At 38.1% G+C, this 19,320-nt stretch overlaps 1 protein-coding gene across 2 annotated transcripts in view; it reads left to right on the forward strand.

The window, feature by feature from the left end:
* Positions 1–19,320, forward strand: part of AMMECR1 (AMMECR nuclear protein 1) — a 113,484-nt gene that overhangs the window by 77,660 nt on the left and 16,504 nt on the right. For both annotated transcript variants that reach the window (XM_047716884.1, XM_047716885.1), the window contains one exon: positions 13,774–13,888. In XM_047716884.1, coding sequence (XP_047572840.1) covers positions 13,774–13,888 — 115 coding nt within the window. The remainder of the gene's footprint in view (positions 1–13,773; positions 13,889–19,320) is intronic.

Raw genomic sequence — 19,320 nt, forward strand, 5'->3', positions numbered from 1 at the left:
GGAAAAGCAAAGTTAAAAATCAGAAACCGGCCCTCCAGTCTAGAGATGTCCAAAACTAGTTCTTCGGTCATGCTGTTATGCCTTCTAGCAGATGAAATTTCCAGTTGTGGAAAGGCTTCAGAATAAGGGAAGGCGGGGCCCCTGGGTGGCTCAGTGGGTTAAGCCGCTGCCTTCGGCTCAGGTCATGGTCTCAGGGTTCTGGGATCGAGTCCCGCATCGGGCTCTCTGCTCAGTGGGGAGCCTGCTTCCCTCTCTCTCTCTCTGCCTGCCTCTCTGCCTGCTTGTGATCTCTGTCTGTCAAATAAATAAATAAAATCTTAAAAAAAGAATAAGGGAAGGCTTCGTGTCCCACAAATAGGGCTTATTAAATTTAGATAAAACATCTTTTTCAATGGCAGCAGCTCTGAATCACCAAGATGGAAATGGAGAAAACAAGAGAACAAAAACAAGCTAATACCTTGACTAAAAAAAGTACCATTTATCTAAGCTTCAGAGCCTGCTCACACTTAGAACCTAAAGCCTTCAGTGAAACCCCAGGGGAAGCAGCATTAACTGGGGACATTTTTCCTTAAAACCGATTGAATGTGTATGCATGCATTTATGTTGATTTGCTAACATTCTAGAAGTGGTACCACGAAAGGAGAAGGAGCTCTAGAAGCAGGCAGCCCCGATGAGTTCAGATGTTAACCCCGTTACCTAGTTTTATGATCTTTGACAAGTTGCTTAATCTCACTGAACTCAAGGAATCTTAGTCTCCTTATCTGGAAAATGGGGTGGTTTTGAGGACTCCAACAAGGTAATAAGTGTATAGTACTTGGCTCACATAGCTCCTTCAGAGATAGTGGCTCTTCTTGTATTTAAAGCTGTTTTTGCTCATAGTATCATGTGTCTAGGTAGATTAGAACCAGTCTCCTAGAATTTGATCAGGAACTATACCTTTGCAGTCTCCAGATAGGGGGGCACCTAGATGATCCTTTGCAGGGTGAGAAGAAAAATTAGAAATACAAGTTACGATCTTCCTTATCCAAAATATAAGGAAGTACTTAAACCCCACAAATCCTTAATGTATGGACTGACCCTGGTGCCCTCACTTGGTTTATATCTGAAGCTCACTGCCATATTCTCAATGAGGGATCTTGAGGAACGTATGAGATCCCTGATTTGATGGAAATTGAGAGTGGCGTACTCCTTTCATTTGCTTTCAGCATCTTGCAGTTTACGTGTGTCTGGTTAAGTGGATTCATGGTTCTTGGTATGATCTTCACCAAGTGGTTTCTTTGCAGAAGTCTCCTGCAGCCATCTGACCATTGTTCATAGGTTAGCTAAAGCTAGATAAACTAACCCATGCAGGGGGGACAAGGGGCTTAAGAAGATTTCCCGGCCAGGAACAATGGATTGGTGATAAAAGTAATAATACAGGCACAAGGCAAAGACAAGGAAATGGTGGAGCTAGCTGACACTTCTACAAGCTACCTTATAATTTAGTTGGACAAGTCCTAAAGTAAAAATGAAGATGATCTAATGAGACCTGACAAGATGTCAGCCCCCAAATAAAAAAGAAATGATCAAGAATGTTACTGAAAATATGTATTTATACACGCTGTCTTTAACAACAAAGCTTACTCAAATATATATTGTACTTTGGATATATTAGCTAGTGATGGCAGTACATGTATATACTTTGTAAATAAATATACATATTGGGGGTGCGTGGTCAAACTTTTTTTACTGACAAGATCAAAACCTCTAAACCAGTGGTTTAGATGAGGAAAGCATGGACTTTCTCATTTCTCATTCTGTGTCTACTGCTTAGCAAGTGTTTTGTTTTGTCCCTAAGAATTTTGATGAAGCATAACCAATATGATAAATAATATATTTAAATCCATTCAAGATAAATTGATAAAAATTCAAGGAATTGCATTTTTTGGTCAACATTTCTTGTATGGAAATAAAAGACCAATCCTTGCCCTGGATATTTTTAAATTTTTAAAAAGACTTTATTTATTTATTAGAGAGAGAGAAGGAGCAGGGGGAGGGGCAGAGAAAGAGGGAGAAGCAGACTCCCTGCTAAGCCAGGAGCTCGACATGGGCCTCAATCCCAGGACCTTGAGATCATGACCTGAGCTGAAGGCAGACACTTAACGAACTGAACCCCCCAGGCGCCCCTCCCTGGAGATTTTTAAAAATCTAGTTCAGGAACACTGAGAGTCACAAAGCAAGATATGAATGCATGCCTGTGGAATAATAGAAATTCTTTATTTTTTTTTTAAAGATTTTATTTATTTATTTGACAGACAGAGATCACAAGTAGGCAGAGAGGCAGGCAGAGAGAGAGGAGGAAGCAGGCTCCCTGCTGAGCAGAGAGCCTGATGCGGGGCTCGATCCCAGGATACTGGGATCATGACCTGAGCCGAAGGCAGAGGCTTTAACCCACTGAGCCACCCAGGTGCCCCGATAATAGAAATTCTTAATGAAGAAGCTCCTTACTTGATGTAGTAGATTGGTTAACTAAAAAAAAAAAAAATGCGTATACATTTCATTTCTATACATTTATGTGTAATTCTGGGTGACTTGGTAACCAGTAAACCAGTAGCGGAGAGGGTTGAACAGATCCTTCCAGAAAAGAAATGAACCTTGTCTGACCAGTCCTTTCAGCATTCCTATTGTATGTGATTTTAATAAGTCTTTTACGTATACCCATACATTACTTTGTAATCTGTTCTTATATCTTCATGGCTCTTCACATGATAAAAAGCATATAGCAGGTGGGGGGCACCTGGGTGGCTCAGTGGGTTAGGGCCTCTGCCTTCGGCTCAGGTCATGATCCCAGGGTCCTGGGATCGAGCCCCGTATCGGGCTCTCTGCTCCGCAGGGAGCCTGCTTCCTCCTGCCTCTCTGCCTAGTTGTGATTTCTCTCTGTCAAATAAATAAAATATTTTTTTAAAAAAGCATATAGCAGGTAATATATTTTGAAAATGAAATTAAGGCTTTTCAAAAAGACCGTGCCAGGGGTGCCTGGGTGGCTCAGTGGGTTAAAGCCTCTGCCTTCGGCTCAGATCATGATCCCAGGGTCCTGGGATCAAGCCCCACATCGGGATCTCTGCTCAGCAGGAAGCCTGCTTCCTCCTCTCTCTCTGCCTGCCTCTCTGCCTACTTGTGATCTCTCTCTGTCAAATAAATAAATAAAATCTTTAAAAAAAAAAAAAAAAGACCATGCCAGGAAAAGTGACCATTATCCCTTGAGATGACTGCATTTAATTCCTAGAGAAGATAACTGGATCAGATTCCCCCGTATTGAGGTTGATGGGTCATTCTTATTCTCGGGGTTCCTTTCCTTTTCCCTGAGCCCTGATATGGATGGGGGCTGTGGGCATAAGCGTACAGTGAAAGTTCTTTGACAGCCATTACTTAGTGAGTACCTAGTGTATGCAAGGCACTTACACAGGTATTATTATTATTAATATTTTATTTACTTGTCACAGTACCTCTGTAGTGTTAGCATCCCCATTTTATAGATGAGGAAATTGAGACTCATAGAGGTTAAGAGATTTGCCCAGTTGTCACACAGCTAGTAAGCAATGGAACTAGGATCCACATGCAGGTATATCTGACTCCAGGATAGAAGGTCTTAACCATTCTGTGAAAATAGAGATACAGCATACCAAAATCTATGAGCTGTAGCAAAAGCAGGTCTAAGAGGGAAGTTTATAGCCATACAGGCCTACCTCAAAAAAAAAAAAATGAGGAATCCCAAATAATTTAGCTTTATACCTGGAGGAACTAGAAAAACAAGCCCGAAGTTAGTAGAAGGAAGAAATAATAAAGATCAGAACAGAAAAAATGAAATAGAGACCAAAAGATAATAGAAAAGGTCAGTGAAACCAAGAAGAGCTTCTTTGAAATAAAACAAAATTGATAAACTTTTAGCTGGACTCACCAAGAAAAAAAAAAAAAAGAGGGCCCAAATAAATAAAATCAGAAGTGAAAGAGAAGTTGCAACTGATGTGACAGAACCACAAGGGATTTTAAGAGACTGCTGTGGACAAGTATACACCAATAGTATGGGTGATCTAGAAGAAATTCCTAGAAACTTACAATTTTCCAGGACAGAATCATGAAAAGAACAGGAAATCTGAACAGACTGAGTCCTAGATTATTAGTAGGAAGAGCAAATCAGTAATCAAAAACCTCCCAACAAATAATGTATAGGACTAGGCAGCTTCACTGGTGAATTCTGACAAACATTCAAAGAATACTTAACACCGTCCTTTTCAAACTCTTCCAAAAATTGAAGAGGAGGGAAAGCTTCCAAGCTCATTTTATGAGGGCTTACTCTGATACCAACACCAGGCAAGGACACCCAAAAAAAGAATTATAGGCTAATATCCCTGATGAACATAGGTGTAAAAATCCTCAATAAAATATTAGCAAACTGAATTCAGCAGTACATTGAAAGAATCCTATACCATAATCAAGTGGAATTTATTCCAGTTAAAATCTGCAAACCAGTCAGTCTAATACAGCACATTAACAGAGTGAAAGATTAAAATCCTATGATCATCTCAGAAGATGCAGAAAAAGCATTTGACAAAGTTTAACATTCATTTATGATAAAACCTCTCAACAAAACAGGTATAGAGGAAGCATACCCTCAACATAATAAAGCCCATATATGACAAACCCTCAGCTAATATAATGCTCAATGGTGAAAAGCTCAAAGTTTTTCTTCTAAGACCAGGAACAAGGTAAGGATGCCTAATCTACCCATTTTTTTTTTTAAATCAACATAGTATTGGAAGTCCTAGCCACAGCAATTAGGCAAGAGAAAGAAATAAAAGGCACAAAAATTGGAAAGGAATGAGTAAAGCTGTCACTATTTGCAGATAACATGATACTATATATAGAAAACCCAGAAGATTCCACAACAAAAACTGTTTGAACTAATAAATGAATTCAGTGAAGTTACGGACTACAAAATTAATATACAAAAATCTGTTGCATTTCTGTACACTCATAATGAACTATCAGAAAGAGAAATCAAGAAAACAATTCCATTTATGATCATTATCAAAAATAATAAAATACCTAGGAATAAGTTTAACAAAGGAGGTGAAAGACCTGCACACACCGAAAATTATAAAACATTAATGAAAGAAATTGAAAAAGACACAAAGAAGGGCAAAGGTAGTCCATGCTCATGGATTGGGAGATTTAATATTGTTAAAATGCCCATACAACCCAAAGCAATCTATAGATTCAGTGAAATTCCTATCAAACTTCCAGTGGCATTTTTCAGAGAACTAGGATAATTCTAAAGTTTATGTGAAACTACCAAAACAAAAAGCAAAAACTGTGAGTGGCCAAAACAGTTTTAAGGAAGAAAAAGAAAGCCAGAGGTATCATACTCCCAGACTTCAAACTATACCACAAAGCTGTAGTAATTAAAACAGTATGGTACTGGAATCAAAACCAGACACACAGATCAGTGGAACAGAGCAGAGAGCCCAGAAATAAACTTGTGCATGTATGGTGATCTATGACAAGGGAGGCAAGGATATACAATGGAGAAAGGACAATGTCTTCAATAAATGGTGTTGGGAAAACTGGACAACTACATGCAAAAGAATGAAACTGGACCAATATCTTATACTATATACAAAAATTAACTCAAAGTGGATTAAAGACTTGAATATAATACCTGAAACCATAAAACTTCTAGAAGTAAACATAGGTGGTAAGTTCCTTAACATCAGTCTTAGTGATTTTTTTTTATCTGACTCCAAAGGCAAGAGGAAAAAAGCAAAAATAAACAAATGGGACACAACAAAAGCTCCTGCACAGCAAAGGAAACCATTAACAAAAGAAAAAGGCAGCCTATTGAATGGAAAAAGAAATTTGCAAATCATATATCTAATAAGGGGTTAATACCCAAAATATATAAAGAACTCAATACAACTCAATAATAACAGGAAAAGGTCCTTTTAAGTAATGAGCAGAAGATATGAATAGACATTTTTCCAAAGAAGGCATACACATGACCAGAAGACATAGGAAAAGATGCTGTCCATCACTAATCATCAGGGGATGCACATTACAACCATAATGAGGTGTCTCCTTACACCTGTCAGGTATCACTTTACACTTATCAGAATGGCTGTTACCAAAAACACAAGAAGTAACACATGTTGGCGAGGATGTGGAAAAAAAGGAAGCTTCATGCACTGTTGTGGGAATGTACCAAGCTTGGTATAGCCACCGTGGAAGGTTCCTCAGAAAATTAAAAATAGAATTGCCATGTGATCCAGCAATTCTACTACTGGGCAGACATGGAAACACTAATTCAAAAAGATATATGCAACCCTATGTTCTTTGCAGCATTATTTACAATATCCAAGATAGGGAAAACAACCTAAGTATGCATCAGAGGATGAATACATTAAGAAGATCACACACACATACACACACACACACACACACACACACACACATACAGGACTACTAGTCAGCCATAAAAAAAACAAAATCTTGAAAAGAATGAAATCTTGCCATTTGTGCAACATGAATGAACCTTAAGGGTATTGTGTGTGTGATAGAGAAATACAAATACCATATGATTTTATATATGTGGAATTTAAGAAACAAAACGAAAACAAACTAACCAAAACAAAACCCTGATTCATAGATACAGAGAACAGATTGGTGGTTGCCAGAGGGGAATGGAGAGTTGAGCAGACTGAAATGGGTGAAGGGGATCAAGAAGTATTACTTCCAGTTATAAAATGAGTTATGGGATGTACTGTACAGCACGGAGAATATAGTAAATAATATTGTAGTAAGTTTGTATGGTGACAGATGGTAACTAGATTTACTGTGGTGATCATTTTGCAGTATATCCAAATGTCAAATCACTATGTTGTACACCTAAAACTAATATAATATTATATGTCAACTGTACCTCAATTTAATAAAAAAATGAACCTGGGTCATAAAGAGAAAATTAAATTGCATTCATTGTACTCACTAGCTTTTCATCTGAAAAATAATTAAAAACAAAAACTCTTCCTAGTAGTTCATTTCTAAAACCAAGATAGAGTAGATGCAGAAAATCTGCAGACAGAGCGTTATTGTGGACATTCCATGGAGGGAAGTGAGGAGCACCTGCCATCTACACTAAGCATGTAGCCATCTGTTTCTTTATGTATTTTGTATTTTCCAGTTTTAATTGTGCTCCACTAAATCAGACCCACAACCCATTCTCCCAATTTAAAGGCGAGGTGAGAACTCGGGGTGAGGCTGCAGATCCCTGACAATATTGCTGTGGTTGTCACAGCATGCAGCCGGAAGGGTATGCTTCCCTCCTGGTGGGCAGCTGTAGCTATGACAGAGAGTAAAGGCTTTTAAGAATGTGAGATTAGAGCAATTCAAGACGTTTAAGCTGGCTAATCAGAGGGCAGCAGACGATAACACTGTAAAGCCTAAGTGAATCCTATAAGATGGGAGCCAAATAACACAGGAAAACCTGCGGGACCTACTGCACTTTTGCTTGCCCTCCCTCCTACCTTCTACTCTTCCTTGCTTTCTCTTTTTGTCCGTGTGTGTGTGTGTGTGTGTGTGTGTGTGTCTGTCTGTCTTTTTTCTTTTTTCTTTTTTTCCCCTCCCGTTTCCTTTTCTCGCATTTTTTTTTTCCCTCTTCCTCTCCATCTTTATTTCTTTGTATATATACCCTTTCTCTTTTTTGGTCCCTCCTTTCTTTCCTTTCCTTTTGTTCCATCCCTTAGTTCTTTCTTCTGTCCCCCATCAATTACTAATCATACCACATTTTGAAATGTATATTAAAATTAATGTTTTAATGTTTATATACATTGAGCACTAAGTAGCTTGTATTATTCTAAAGGGGAAAAACATCCCCCAGTTATGGAACACTCACCTATGGCTTACAATTGAAAATTTCCTTCTGGATCATTGCCCTTCTTCTTCCCTTAACCTAACGTAATCATGTCCTTTGTTGTTCTTCTCTACCCTTAGGTTTGATAAATGGTCACTTTTTTTGCATTCTGTTTTATATCCGTCATTTTTTTCTCTCATAATGGAAAACTAAAATTGTTACTTAATGTGAAGGAGAGGCTGTGGATAATTTTTTCAGAATTGGCTTTAGGATTCTAGTATTCTAAGTTTCTGAAATTCAGACATGCCACATGTGCATTCTGTTCCAGAATCTCTGATGAGGAATGGCAGAATTTCCAGAGGATTGAAACCCCTTGTGAGAAACAGTTTTTTTTTTAATTTTAGACTAATGTATGTCTGATTTACTTTTCTTCACCTATCCAAACAGGGATTTTTTTTTTAAAGATTTTATTTATTTGTCAGGGACAGAGGGAGAGAGAGCGAGCGAGCACAGGCAGACAGAGAGAGGCAGGCAGAGGCAGAGGGAGAAGCAGGTTCCCTGCCGAGCAAGGAGCCCGATGTGGGACTCGATCCCAGGACACTGGGATCATGACCTGAGCCGAAGGCAGCCGCTTAACCAACTGAGCCACCCAGGCGTCCCCAAACAGGGATTTTTTAAAAGATTTTATCTACTGATTGATTTAGAAAGAGAGTGCGAGCAGGGGGAGAGGCTGAGGGAGAGGGAGAGAGAATCTCAAGCAGACTCTGTGCTGAGCAGGGAGCCCGACACGGAGCTCAATCTCCGGTCCCTGAGATCATGACCTGGGCCGAAATTAAGAATTGGATGCTTAACTGACTGGGCCACCCAGGCGCCCCCAAAAAGGGATTTTTAATTTTGATTTTGTTTCCTTGTCCTGAAAAATGATGGCCTGGAATGTGAAGCCTTTCTCAGTTTGGTAACTTTCCACTGGTTAACTGATTAAAGTCATCGAAGTTTTAGAAAGTGATGGAATGAAGGAATGAGTGAGTAAATGGCTAGCTAGCTAGATTCATTTAAATCATTTCCATTGCCTGCTCTGTTGTTTGTGATGAGTCTTGTAACAGCTAAGATTTTGTCTCTTTTTGGCTGTTTTTTTCTCCCTCATAGCTTCCAGGCGCTGTCATAAACTTTGATTCTTTGATAGCTAAACTCTTAATTCCTTTTTTTAAATGTTCATTTTCATTAAAGTGCTATTTAACATTAGATATTAACTTTGACAGATGTTAATGCTGCTTCTCAATTAGGTAAAATACATTCTTAGTGAGGCGCCAATTTGAATTGAATATATTTGAATTTGGTATGTGAATTAAACTGTTGTTTAAACCTTACCCATCCATCACATGGGTGATGGAGCAGCTGGCTGGTTTTGTGTATAAGTGCGTTTCTTCCCCCCAGCAATATTTACTTATTTATTTATATTATTTTTAGAGGGGGGAGGGGCAGTGGGAGAGGGAAGGCGAGAATCCCAAGCACACTCCCCACTGAGTACAAAGCCCGAAACGGGGTTCCGTCCCGTGGCCCTGAAATCATGACCTGAGCCGAAATCGAGAGTTGGACACTCAACTGATTGAGCCACCCAGGTGCGCCCCTCCTTCAGCAATATTTAAACATTAGAAAATGGCTTCCTATTATAGCAAAGAGAACTTCATATGAATTTATTACAAGATATCCTTGTTTGTCAGTTTCTTAGGCAGCACAGAGTATAAATTGCCAGTATAAAATGTTTTCCATGGACAGTATTAATATTTTAAAATCCTTTTTGCTCCTACAGATTTCCAGTAGACAGGAAGTCTAGCTCTATTTACCCTTTGGCTACTAATGAATGCTATTAAATTATTATTTATCTTCTTTAGGCAGAGGCACTACAGGAATGAGATCAGAATTGCCAAGTGAGGCAAACATTTAATTTTAAAATTAAAAATAATACAAATCCATTCAAAAGTGGCAACTAAAGTGTGGCTCCTAGAAGGTATTTTGGACTTGAGTCAGAGAACTAGGGTTGTGGCTCCACCTGCATCACTAACTATCTGGGTCATCTCAAGCAAGTCACTTCCGGACTCTGGATGGCATAGTCCCTCTAAAGTTTCAGCTTCCACATCACATATTCTATATGCTAAAGAAAGCAGGGCTGAGGGAGGCTGATACCTCTTGTTTATCAGCTATCCACACCAGCCTAGTAGCTCTGAGATCAGACTCCAGCTGCATTTTTTGTCTTTTTTTTTTTTTTTTTATAATCCCTTAAATCCTTGCTAGGCTTTCATTGCTAGTTCTTTTCCCCTAGGAATTTGCATTCAGAACTATTGAGGGCTTCCTACCTTTGGGAATTTTTCTATGCTCATGAATTTAATGAAAAGTTACTTAGAGTTACAAAAAAAAAATCAGAATTAAATGTCTTGTTTGAATGACTGTTTCTGTAAAGTCAGACTGTTTCCATCATGACTAATGTACCTTCACTATTTCAGTTTTGAACTTAATACATTTGAGTCCTGGTACGGCAAGGCATGATTGTCAGTTTCTCTTATTAGCCATGCTAGTATTCTCCCACTTACGCATTGTTCTCTTTTTTTTTTTTTTTTTAAGCCCAGAATGATTAAGCAACAAGGCTCCATATCATGGGAGTTATATTTTAGGTACTTGAGAATCTCAATGATTTGAAATAGTTTGAATTGCACTAAGCTAAAATTTACCTTTTGTTGGCTTGCTAGGAAAAAAAATTAAACAAAATAAACTTACCTCAGAGTGTTGAGAAAATAACCATATGGCAACTTCAGGATGTGTATTGTTTGACTGGAAAATGCTAGAGAGAGATTTTTATAGCTCTCTTTATTAAAAGAGGTCTAGCACTCTGATTAAAAAGGCAGACAATAAGAAGGGCTGGTAAGGATATGGGGAAATTGGAACTCTCACACATTGCTGGTGGCAGTGAAAGGTACAGCCACTGCGGGAAGCGGAAGCAGTTTGTTAGTTCCTGAAACAGTCACCCATAGAATCGCCGTATGACCCAGCAATTCCACTCTTATGTATCTACACCCAAAAGAGACTAAAACCTCTGTCCACCCAGATACTCATACATGCATGTTTATAGCAGCATTATTTATAGTAGCCCCAAAGTGGAAACACCCAAATGTTTCTCAGTAGATCAAAGGATCACAAAATGTGATAAAGCCACACAACTGAAATATGATTCGGCAGTTAAAAAGATGAGGTATGGGGACGCCTGAGTGGCTCAGTTGGTTGGGCGGCTGCCTTCGGCTCAGGTCATGATCCCGGCGTCCTGGGATCGAGTCCCGCATCGGGCTCCTTGCTCAGCGGGAAGCCTGTTTCTCCCTCTGCCTCTGCCTGTGCTCACTCTCTCCGACAAAAAAAAAAAAAAAAAAAATGAGGTATGGATACATGCTACAGCATGGATGAAACCTCCAAAACATTCCGGTAAAATGCCAGACACAGAAGGCCCCATATTGTAGGACTCTCCTAATACGAAATACTCCAGAGTAGGCAAGTCCATAGACAGAAAGTGGATTAACGCTTGCCAAGAGCTGGCAAGGAAGGAAGAGAGGAGACTGGCTGCTAATGGGTATGGGGCTTCTTTTTGGTGTGACAAAATGTTTTCAGATTGGAGAGTGGAGATGCTTGTATAATTCTGTGAATATACTAAAAGCCGTTCAATTGGATACATTAATGGGTGAATTGTATTGGTTTGTGAATTCTGTCTCCATAAGCTATTATATAGCAAAAACATTAGCAACTATATTATTCTAATTACTTGAAATTGGGAAAGTGTCTGTAAGTTACATTTTTTGCCAGGGGCTGGAAGGAAGGAAGAGTGGGGAGTTAGTATGGAATGGGTGCTGTTTCAGTTGGGCAAGATGGTAAAAATTCTGGAGATGGATGCTGGTGATGGTTGTGCAACATGAATGTGCTTATCCACACAGAGCTGTATACTTAAAAATAGTTAAAACAGTAAACTTTATGTTACATATATTTTACAATAATAGAAAGTCTATAATTCTAAGAAAATCACATTTTACATTATTCCAGTGTATAAGGCTTTTTTCTTTGTCTCTCTTTTTCTTTTCAGCAAGAAGGTGGAAAGTGTGATCAGCCTTTGGTTTTTATGCATGAGATTCTTTTGTTTTAGAACTTCTGTTCAGTATTTGTGTTTGTTAGGAGAGAAGGTATTGGTTATACATACACATATATGTCTTTATCTTGGCTTTGAAGGAGAACTTGAAAATGCTTTATGAAAATTTATTTGCCAACAGGAAAATAAAAGAGGCCAAACTGTAGGAAAATGTATGTCGTTAAATTATAAAATAGTGAGGGGGGTAGGGATAGGGTGGCTGCGTGATGGACATTGGGAAGGGTAGTGATATGGTGAGTGCTGTGAAATGTGTAAGCCTGATGATTCACAGACCTATATCCCTGGGGAAATAATATATTATATGTTAATAAAAATAATAATAATAAAAAAGAGTTGGATGCTCAAAAAATTATAAAACAGTGAAATGCTATTCTCAGAGTATAAATTATCATAGATGTCCTGATTTTCTTGGTTAATCTTGGCTCCTCGAATGGGAAAAAAACAATATAGCATATATAGAACATATCTGTCTGTAAGCATTTTCCTTTGTGTAGTAGGATCGAGCAAGCACCCAAATGCATTGAAAACACTCACAAACACAGGGGTTACATTTGTACAATACAGTAAGTGTGTTTCAGAATCTAAAGGAAGAGATGGAAAAATGAAAAAAAAAAAAAAAAAGAAACTCCAGCAATGAGGAAGTCATTGGAAAAGGAATTAAATGATTTCTAAAGGCCATGGAACATTGTTAAAACTCAAGCAGTTTGTTGGCTCTAAGTTTGTAACTTCTACTGATTAATCTATGAAAATAGTTTCTAAGCCTGGCTGCTATATAGCACATTCGAATTTGAATATCCATGGCACAAATGCCAGCAATGCCATTAGTATAAAGTGTAATCAGAGGTATGTTTGTTTTTCTTGACCAGGAACTGGTTTCTTTGAAAAGTATAGGAAACACACAGTGCCTCTGTGTGTGAGTGTGTGTGTGTCTGCGTATTTTCTGTCTGTTCTATTGCAGGAAGAATTATGGTCTTCCAACATCTTTGTCCTTTATAGTAAGGGTTTTTCTAGAATTTTGCACTGTAGTATATTACCCTTGATTATAGGATCCAATCAGAGTTGATGTACTCAGAAATCCATTGATGTGATTAATGGTCTCCTAATCATACTTTTATTTCCTAGATTAGCCCAATTTCCTGTACTTTCACAATTTTTGAGTCATATCTTGAATTATCCTTTATAGGGGGCCTGAAATCCTTGTATTTTTAGTCTGCAATTTGCATGATTATTTTAATTTTCTTTGATTTCCTTTGCTTGAAGAAAATGAAATTTTGATCTTTTTTGAACTCTTTGAGTGCTGTTCTATGGTAATGGACCAATATGAACTTTTTTTTCAACTATATACATTTTTTTTCCCATCAGCCCTAGATCTGGAAGTCTTCCCACAAATTTTCACTAGTCTAGGTTTTATTCTTTTCAAAAGTAAAGTAAAAAATAGTCTCAGATTCTACAAGTAATAGGGAAGTAGACCAGGAAATGACTGTACAGGAAATGTAATTGATCATTCGCTCTTTACAATTGGTTACAAGATTGGCTAATAAACAGTCTATTGAATGATAAAAATGACTTCTAAAATCTTTGGGGGCCTTTAAATACATTTGAAGATTTTTTTTTGATCTCTTACCTTTTTCAAATCACTTGTCTGCATTTGAAATTCAGACTTTCCCATATCTAGTGGTTGCTTTAATATTTGCTTTGTTTTCAACAGTGCCCTTAAAGATAGCCGTTTCCCCCCAATGACAAGGGATGAATTGCCACGGCTGTTCTGCTCAGTGTCTCTGCTCACTAACTTTGAAGATGTCTGTGATTATTTGGACTGGGAGGTAAGACTATAGAAATTTTTGAAAAAAAAAAATGAAAGTAACTCCTGAGTAAATGTTAAAAAGTAGGCCCAGGAAACAACTCTTTCAGCCCATTCTTTATTATAGTGGAGGTGGAGAGTAAGGTGAATAAAAAAAACTTCACATTTGATCAATGAGATATCAGTGAAGGAGTTGTTTTGTTTTGTTTTGTTTTGTTTTGAAGGCAAAGTGCCATGTGTTGTTTCAATCCCCAAACTGAATTTGCTGTTTATTTTTGTCCTATTACTTTACCACAGCACCTCATAAAAGCTGTTAATAAGTAGTGAAAAGGACTGATTGGAATTTATTTTTCCTCTTATTTCCATTCTAATGTACGTCGGTGTAACCGCCTCCCAGCAGTTAGGTGCTCAGAGGAAACTTCTCAGAAGCAAGGAGCCAAAGAGTGAGGATAATATGCCAGTTAGGGAAATCAGCGTGTGGATACAGAACAGGGTGTCCATTAACTGCAGTTAAATCATGTTAATTCATTCTTAGCGACCTTACTTTATGCACTTAAACCCGCTAACAAATAATATTAAGGTTGTATCTCGGTGATCTCTGAGCATTGTCATGATTGAAGTAGCCTAGATTATTCTTATTTTTTATTCTTTAGTGTGTGGTGTTGGGTTTTTAAGGAAGTTCAGAGGTTCTCAGCATGATTTGTTTTGCTTGTTGCTGGGAGATAGTCGAGTGTATGTCTATGAAATTTCACACACAATCGTGCATACATTATTGAATGCCTCCTGGGTTCAAGGCACTGGGCTACATACACAAGAGTCCTAAAATCTGGTCCCCGCCATAAAGCATCTTTCAGTCTAACAGCAGAGAAAAGAAGTATATACCAAGCATAAAGAAATAAGTACTACAAGAATGAAACAGTGGGAATTCAGTAATGCACTTAGCATTCTCTCACATAAACTCTCATAAATGACATGACTAGATCTTTATGCTATAACATGTTTTAATTCTACTGACTTTTTAGAATGACCATGTCCCATGGTAACTGAGATATTCTGCCTTGTGGACAGATCACTGCCCTGATAATTAATTGGACTTGAATTTTAGTTTGCGATTTGCTCGTGAGACTTTGTGAGACTTTGGACATCTTATTCCACTGCCATTCAGTTCTCCACATACAGACTAAGACATTTCTAAAGTTCTTAACCTTCAGTGGAAAAAATCCCTGTGATATAAATTATTGTTGTTAGGCCAAAGCTTTAAAAAAAACCATTCTGCCCAGAGTAGGATAAAAGACTTCTTCTGAGTTTTGGAATACGTAGGGTTTTTTGGAGTATTATCAGAATATGAAAGCATTCAGGGAAGCTTTGTAATGGGAGAAATAAAATTAATTAATAGTGTTGAACCTAGCAAAGTTGGATTGGGTAAAAATTTCACAGAATTAAAAATCCTGATTGCTTTCTATAAGTTCATTGTTCCTATTTGAATTTTTCTTAAAGCCTACCCATGTCATAGAAACATTCCTCAGTACTTTATTTTTAAATGATCCCAAATTATATCCCTTACTTATTAACCAATATTAAAATTTGAGCAGTTCTTTTAATGTTTTAAGGCCACTGCTTCCTCTTCTCTAGCTAGAATTTTATTTCTGCTTTCTGAATTGCAGAGTGCCTGGGGGGGGTGGGGGGCATAACAGGGTAAAGCCTGAAATCTAGAGATGACCAAGCTACAAAAACACGCCTACTCTTGCTTGCCACCACTGAGTTGGAAGTACAGTTGTGGTGTGTGTCGGGGGCAGGGGGGCGGTTTGCACATGCAAACATGTGAACATGTTTGACATGTAAATGAATGTATATTTCATAAATATACATGTATGTATTTGGAGGGAAGGAAAAATGGGAGGATTCTATAGTAGTTCAAGAAATATGGGCAGCACAGAGTATACCACCATCATCTTCTTTAGCCCACTTCAAGCACTGTCTATAGCTAAAATTAACCCTCATACCTTGTATATTGTATATTTAATACATTCCTCGAGGCTTAAATATTGGTGTCTATTTAGTGATGCTTTCCGATTAAAATAACAACAACAAAAATAAATATATTTTTTGTGCTTTTAACATACAAGTGTTTGAAAGTGAATTTTAGGTCCTGCTAGAGTGGCTATGCTAAGAGGGAAAGACTGTCCTTTTCAGTTAGTTTGTCATGGTTGGAAGTATTTAGCATAAGAGAAATTTGTCCCCGAAGAGTAAGAGTGAAAATTACATTTTAATAAGTACAAGAATGTGATTTGGGCTTAAAAAAATTACCATAGTCAGTTATTACAAGTGGAATGGTATATGTGGGGATGATGTCATAAGGGTCATCCTTAATAATTCTGAAAAAGCATTGGTTACTTGAAACTCAGAATGCCAAGGTAGAGTTCAAAACATTTTTTTAAAGTATATGTCAAGGCATTTCTGCTCCTAGGTATATACCCCAAAGAAATGAAAACAGATGTTGAAACAAAAACCTGTACACAATGTTTATAGCAGCACTATTCATAATAGCCAAAAGGTAGAAGTAACCTAAATGTCTATCAACAGATAAATGGATAAACCAAATTCGGGATATCTGTACAATGGAATATTAATCAGCCATAGAAAGAAATGAAGTAGTGACATGGATGAACCTTGAAAACATTATGCTAAGTGAAAGAAGCCAAGCACAAAAGGCCACATACTGTATGATTCTGTTTATATGAAATATGCAGAATGAGTGTATCCACAGAGATAGACTGTGTTAGTGGTAGCCAGGGGTTGGGGGAGGGGCTGAATGAGAAGTGACGGCTTTTAATGGGTCCAGGGTTTCCATTCAGGGTAATGAAAACATTATGGAACTGGATGTTGTATGACACTGCGAATGTACTTGATGCCACTGAACTGTACACTTTCAAAGCATTTTACATGATGTGTATTTTATCACATAAAAAGGTGTATATGCATCTGCATGTATATTTAAACCTATTGTCCATAATAGTATGGTGATTCTAATTTATTGAAGAAGAAAACTTTGAAAATTAAAAAAGCTATAAAGAAAGGCAAGCCATTTGTAATTACACTGTTCTGAGATAACCACTGTTAACATTTTGGAATATTCCTTTAAATTATTTTTCTGTGTCTTTGTATCAATAAATATGCCTATTTATGTAACGGAGATCGTATTGAATATACAGTCATTATTAAAAAGGATTGTGGGAAAGTCTTTGTTTATGGTTTACCTTTATAAGTTAATGATTCATATTGCAAATTTCCTTTATGAGGGGGGTCCAGTCTATATCATGAAAGGATACATTTCACTTTGAGAAATTTCAGGCTATGAAATAGGTAAACTTTTCTTCTAAGAGTGAAATATCCTATTCACCATAAGTATCTAAATTTAACCTGAAATGCACAGCGTTCTGTATGTTGATGCCACAGGGGAAACAGGAGATGATGACAGAATTTTAATAGAGAATTTTTAAGGCAGAGATCAGTAACGGGTATGTTTGATATTAACAGAAGCCTCTCACCTAGGGCTTTTCTGGTAGAAGTACCGTTTGAGAGTTGACCCCCACTGGTGAAGCGTGTTACTGCAATAGAATTCCTAATTAAAGAGGCGAAAATGCCCAGATCAAAGCAGAAGAGAGCAAAGTCTAGAAGTCCCAAAGCATAGAGGTGAGTCACTTTGGTAACAAGAGAGATATCCCTGTGGTCATGAAGATGAGGGACGTGACCAGTGGTCATAGCCACCTAATTTTCAAATGATCAGGAAACAAGTGAACCACCACAGGGCTGGCTACTGTCTTTCTCTTTTCCTCAAGGTTTTTAACTGAGCCTGTCTGGGACCTCTCTTTTGGTAACATGTCTCTATTTGTAGAGTGGAAGTTAATAGGAAGGTAAGATTTACAGCAATCAGACTTTTTTTAGAGGCTAGAATGCTTCCCTTTGATAACATGAGGAACGTCTGATAAATGGCTTCACAAGTGGATGTAATTGGTTTCATTTCAAGATTGAATTGGCAGAATGATCAGTAATGCCTCCATGTTATATTTCCTCAACATAAGAATCATAGCATGTAAGATGAGCGTCTGTGGGTAGCCTCTCAAGGTAGTGATTAAAAACAGCAAAACCATCCACAAAGACCACACAGACAAATTGCAACACCCGCCCCTCCCTCCTAAGAATTGCTCGTCATTGCCCCCATCATGATCTACTTCTTGCCCTGGTAGGTATGAGAAGGATGAAGAGTTGAATGCTTTGGAGGAGAAAAAATTCATTAAGTGGTAAATTGAGATCTCTACCTGCCAGGCTAAAATGGCTGTTAAATGAGGAAAATTGCACCGCCAGGGTGACATCGGAAGTGATCTGCCTTGTGTCCGGACGCTAAAATTATGACCGTGGTTAGGTGTTCTTCTGTCGACAGCATTCTCTTAATTCCACATGACAGGATGATGGACAGGCATGGTGCTTCAGAAAGAAAGAAAAGCTCTTGCAGTGTGTAGAATCCCTCTCAAATAATCTGTAGGCTAGAACTGGTGTAGTCACACGATTTGGGAGTCATGTTTGTTTTTCCAAGATCTGAAAGGATTTAAAACCAAGGACATTACAACAGTCCGAGTTTGAACTGAAGGGTGGTGCTAGGTATATTACCTCGTGACTGCTCATTTGCAAGATGATATAAATGAGTAAGCCTTTTGCTTGTCGAGGAACTTGTATACAGCCAGTATACAACCTGTGATCTTGCAGGGGGAGCTCACGTCGCAGTCTACTGCCCAGAAGACAAAGTATTTTCAAAATTGTCGTCAGGGAACTCTTATTTCTGTGCTTTAGAGAACAAATCATTTTGGAGGCATGAGGAAGATATATTTTCTGTCATCGGAAGTAGACCGTTAGATCATGTTTTAATAGATCAGTAACATTTTTCATGAGCCATAAGGCACTTTTGGTTCTATCTAGCTCCCTGGATCACTGCTATCTCAACTGTGTATACAGCTGTCACTTGGGGAGCGCAACGTGGCCCTAAGACAGACTGTTCCTTTCTAGCACCCAACACTTGAAATCAACCCATGCTGGGTGGGGCGGGCCAGCATGATTCTTATATGATATCAAAAACCTATCCCTGGACTACAGAGCTAGACCCCAAGCCCCTAGTCTCGCTCTGTCCCTAAAGTACGCAAGCATCTGTCGTTGTCCATGAGCTTGTTCAACTCTCAGTACTCGGAGTGCTGCACTTCACTTTAAAAAGCACACCTCTTGAGTGAGCACAGCTCCATTTCTGACATGTTCAGTTGCAGTTAATAATAGTGCACTTTTGTAACAACCTTCAGGAGCATAAATAGATGAGATGAGTAAATTGACTACCGTCATTATCTCTCATATATTTTAGAAGGTCATGATCTCCTTCTCACCCCTTCAAGGTTTACATTTTTCTAGCTC

This window comes from Lutra lutra, chromosome X, assembly GCF_902655055.1.
Source record: "Lutra lutra chromosome X, mLutLut1.2, whole genome shotgun sequence".
NCBI lineage: Eukaryota > Metazoa > Chordata > Mammalia > Carnivora > Mustelidae > Lutra > Lutra lutra.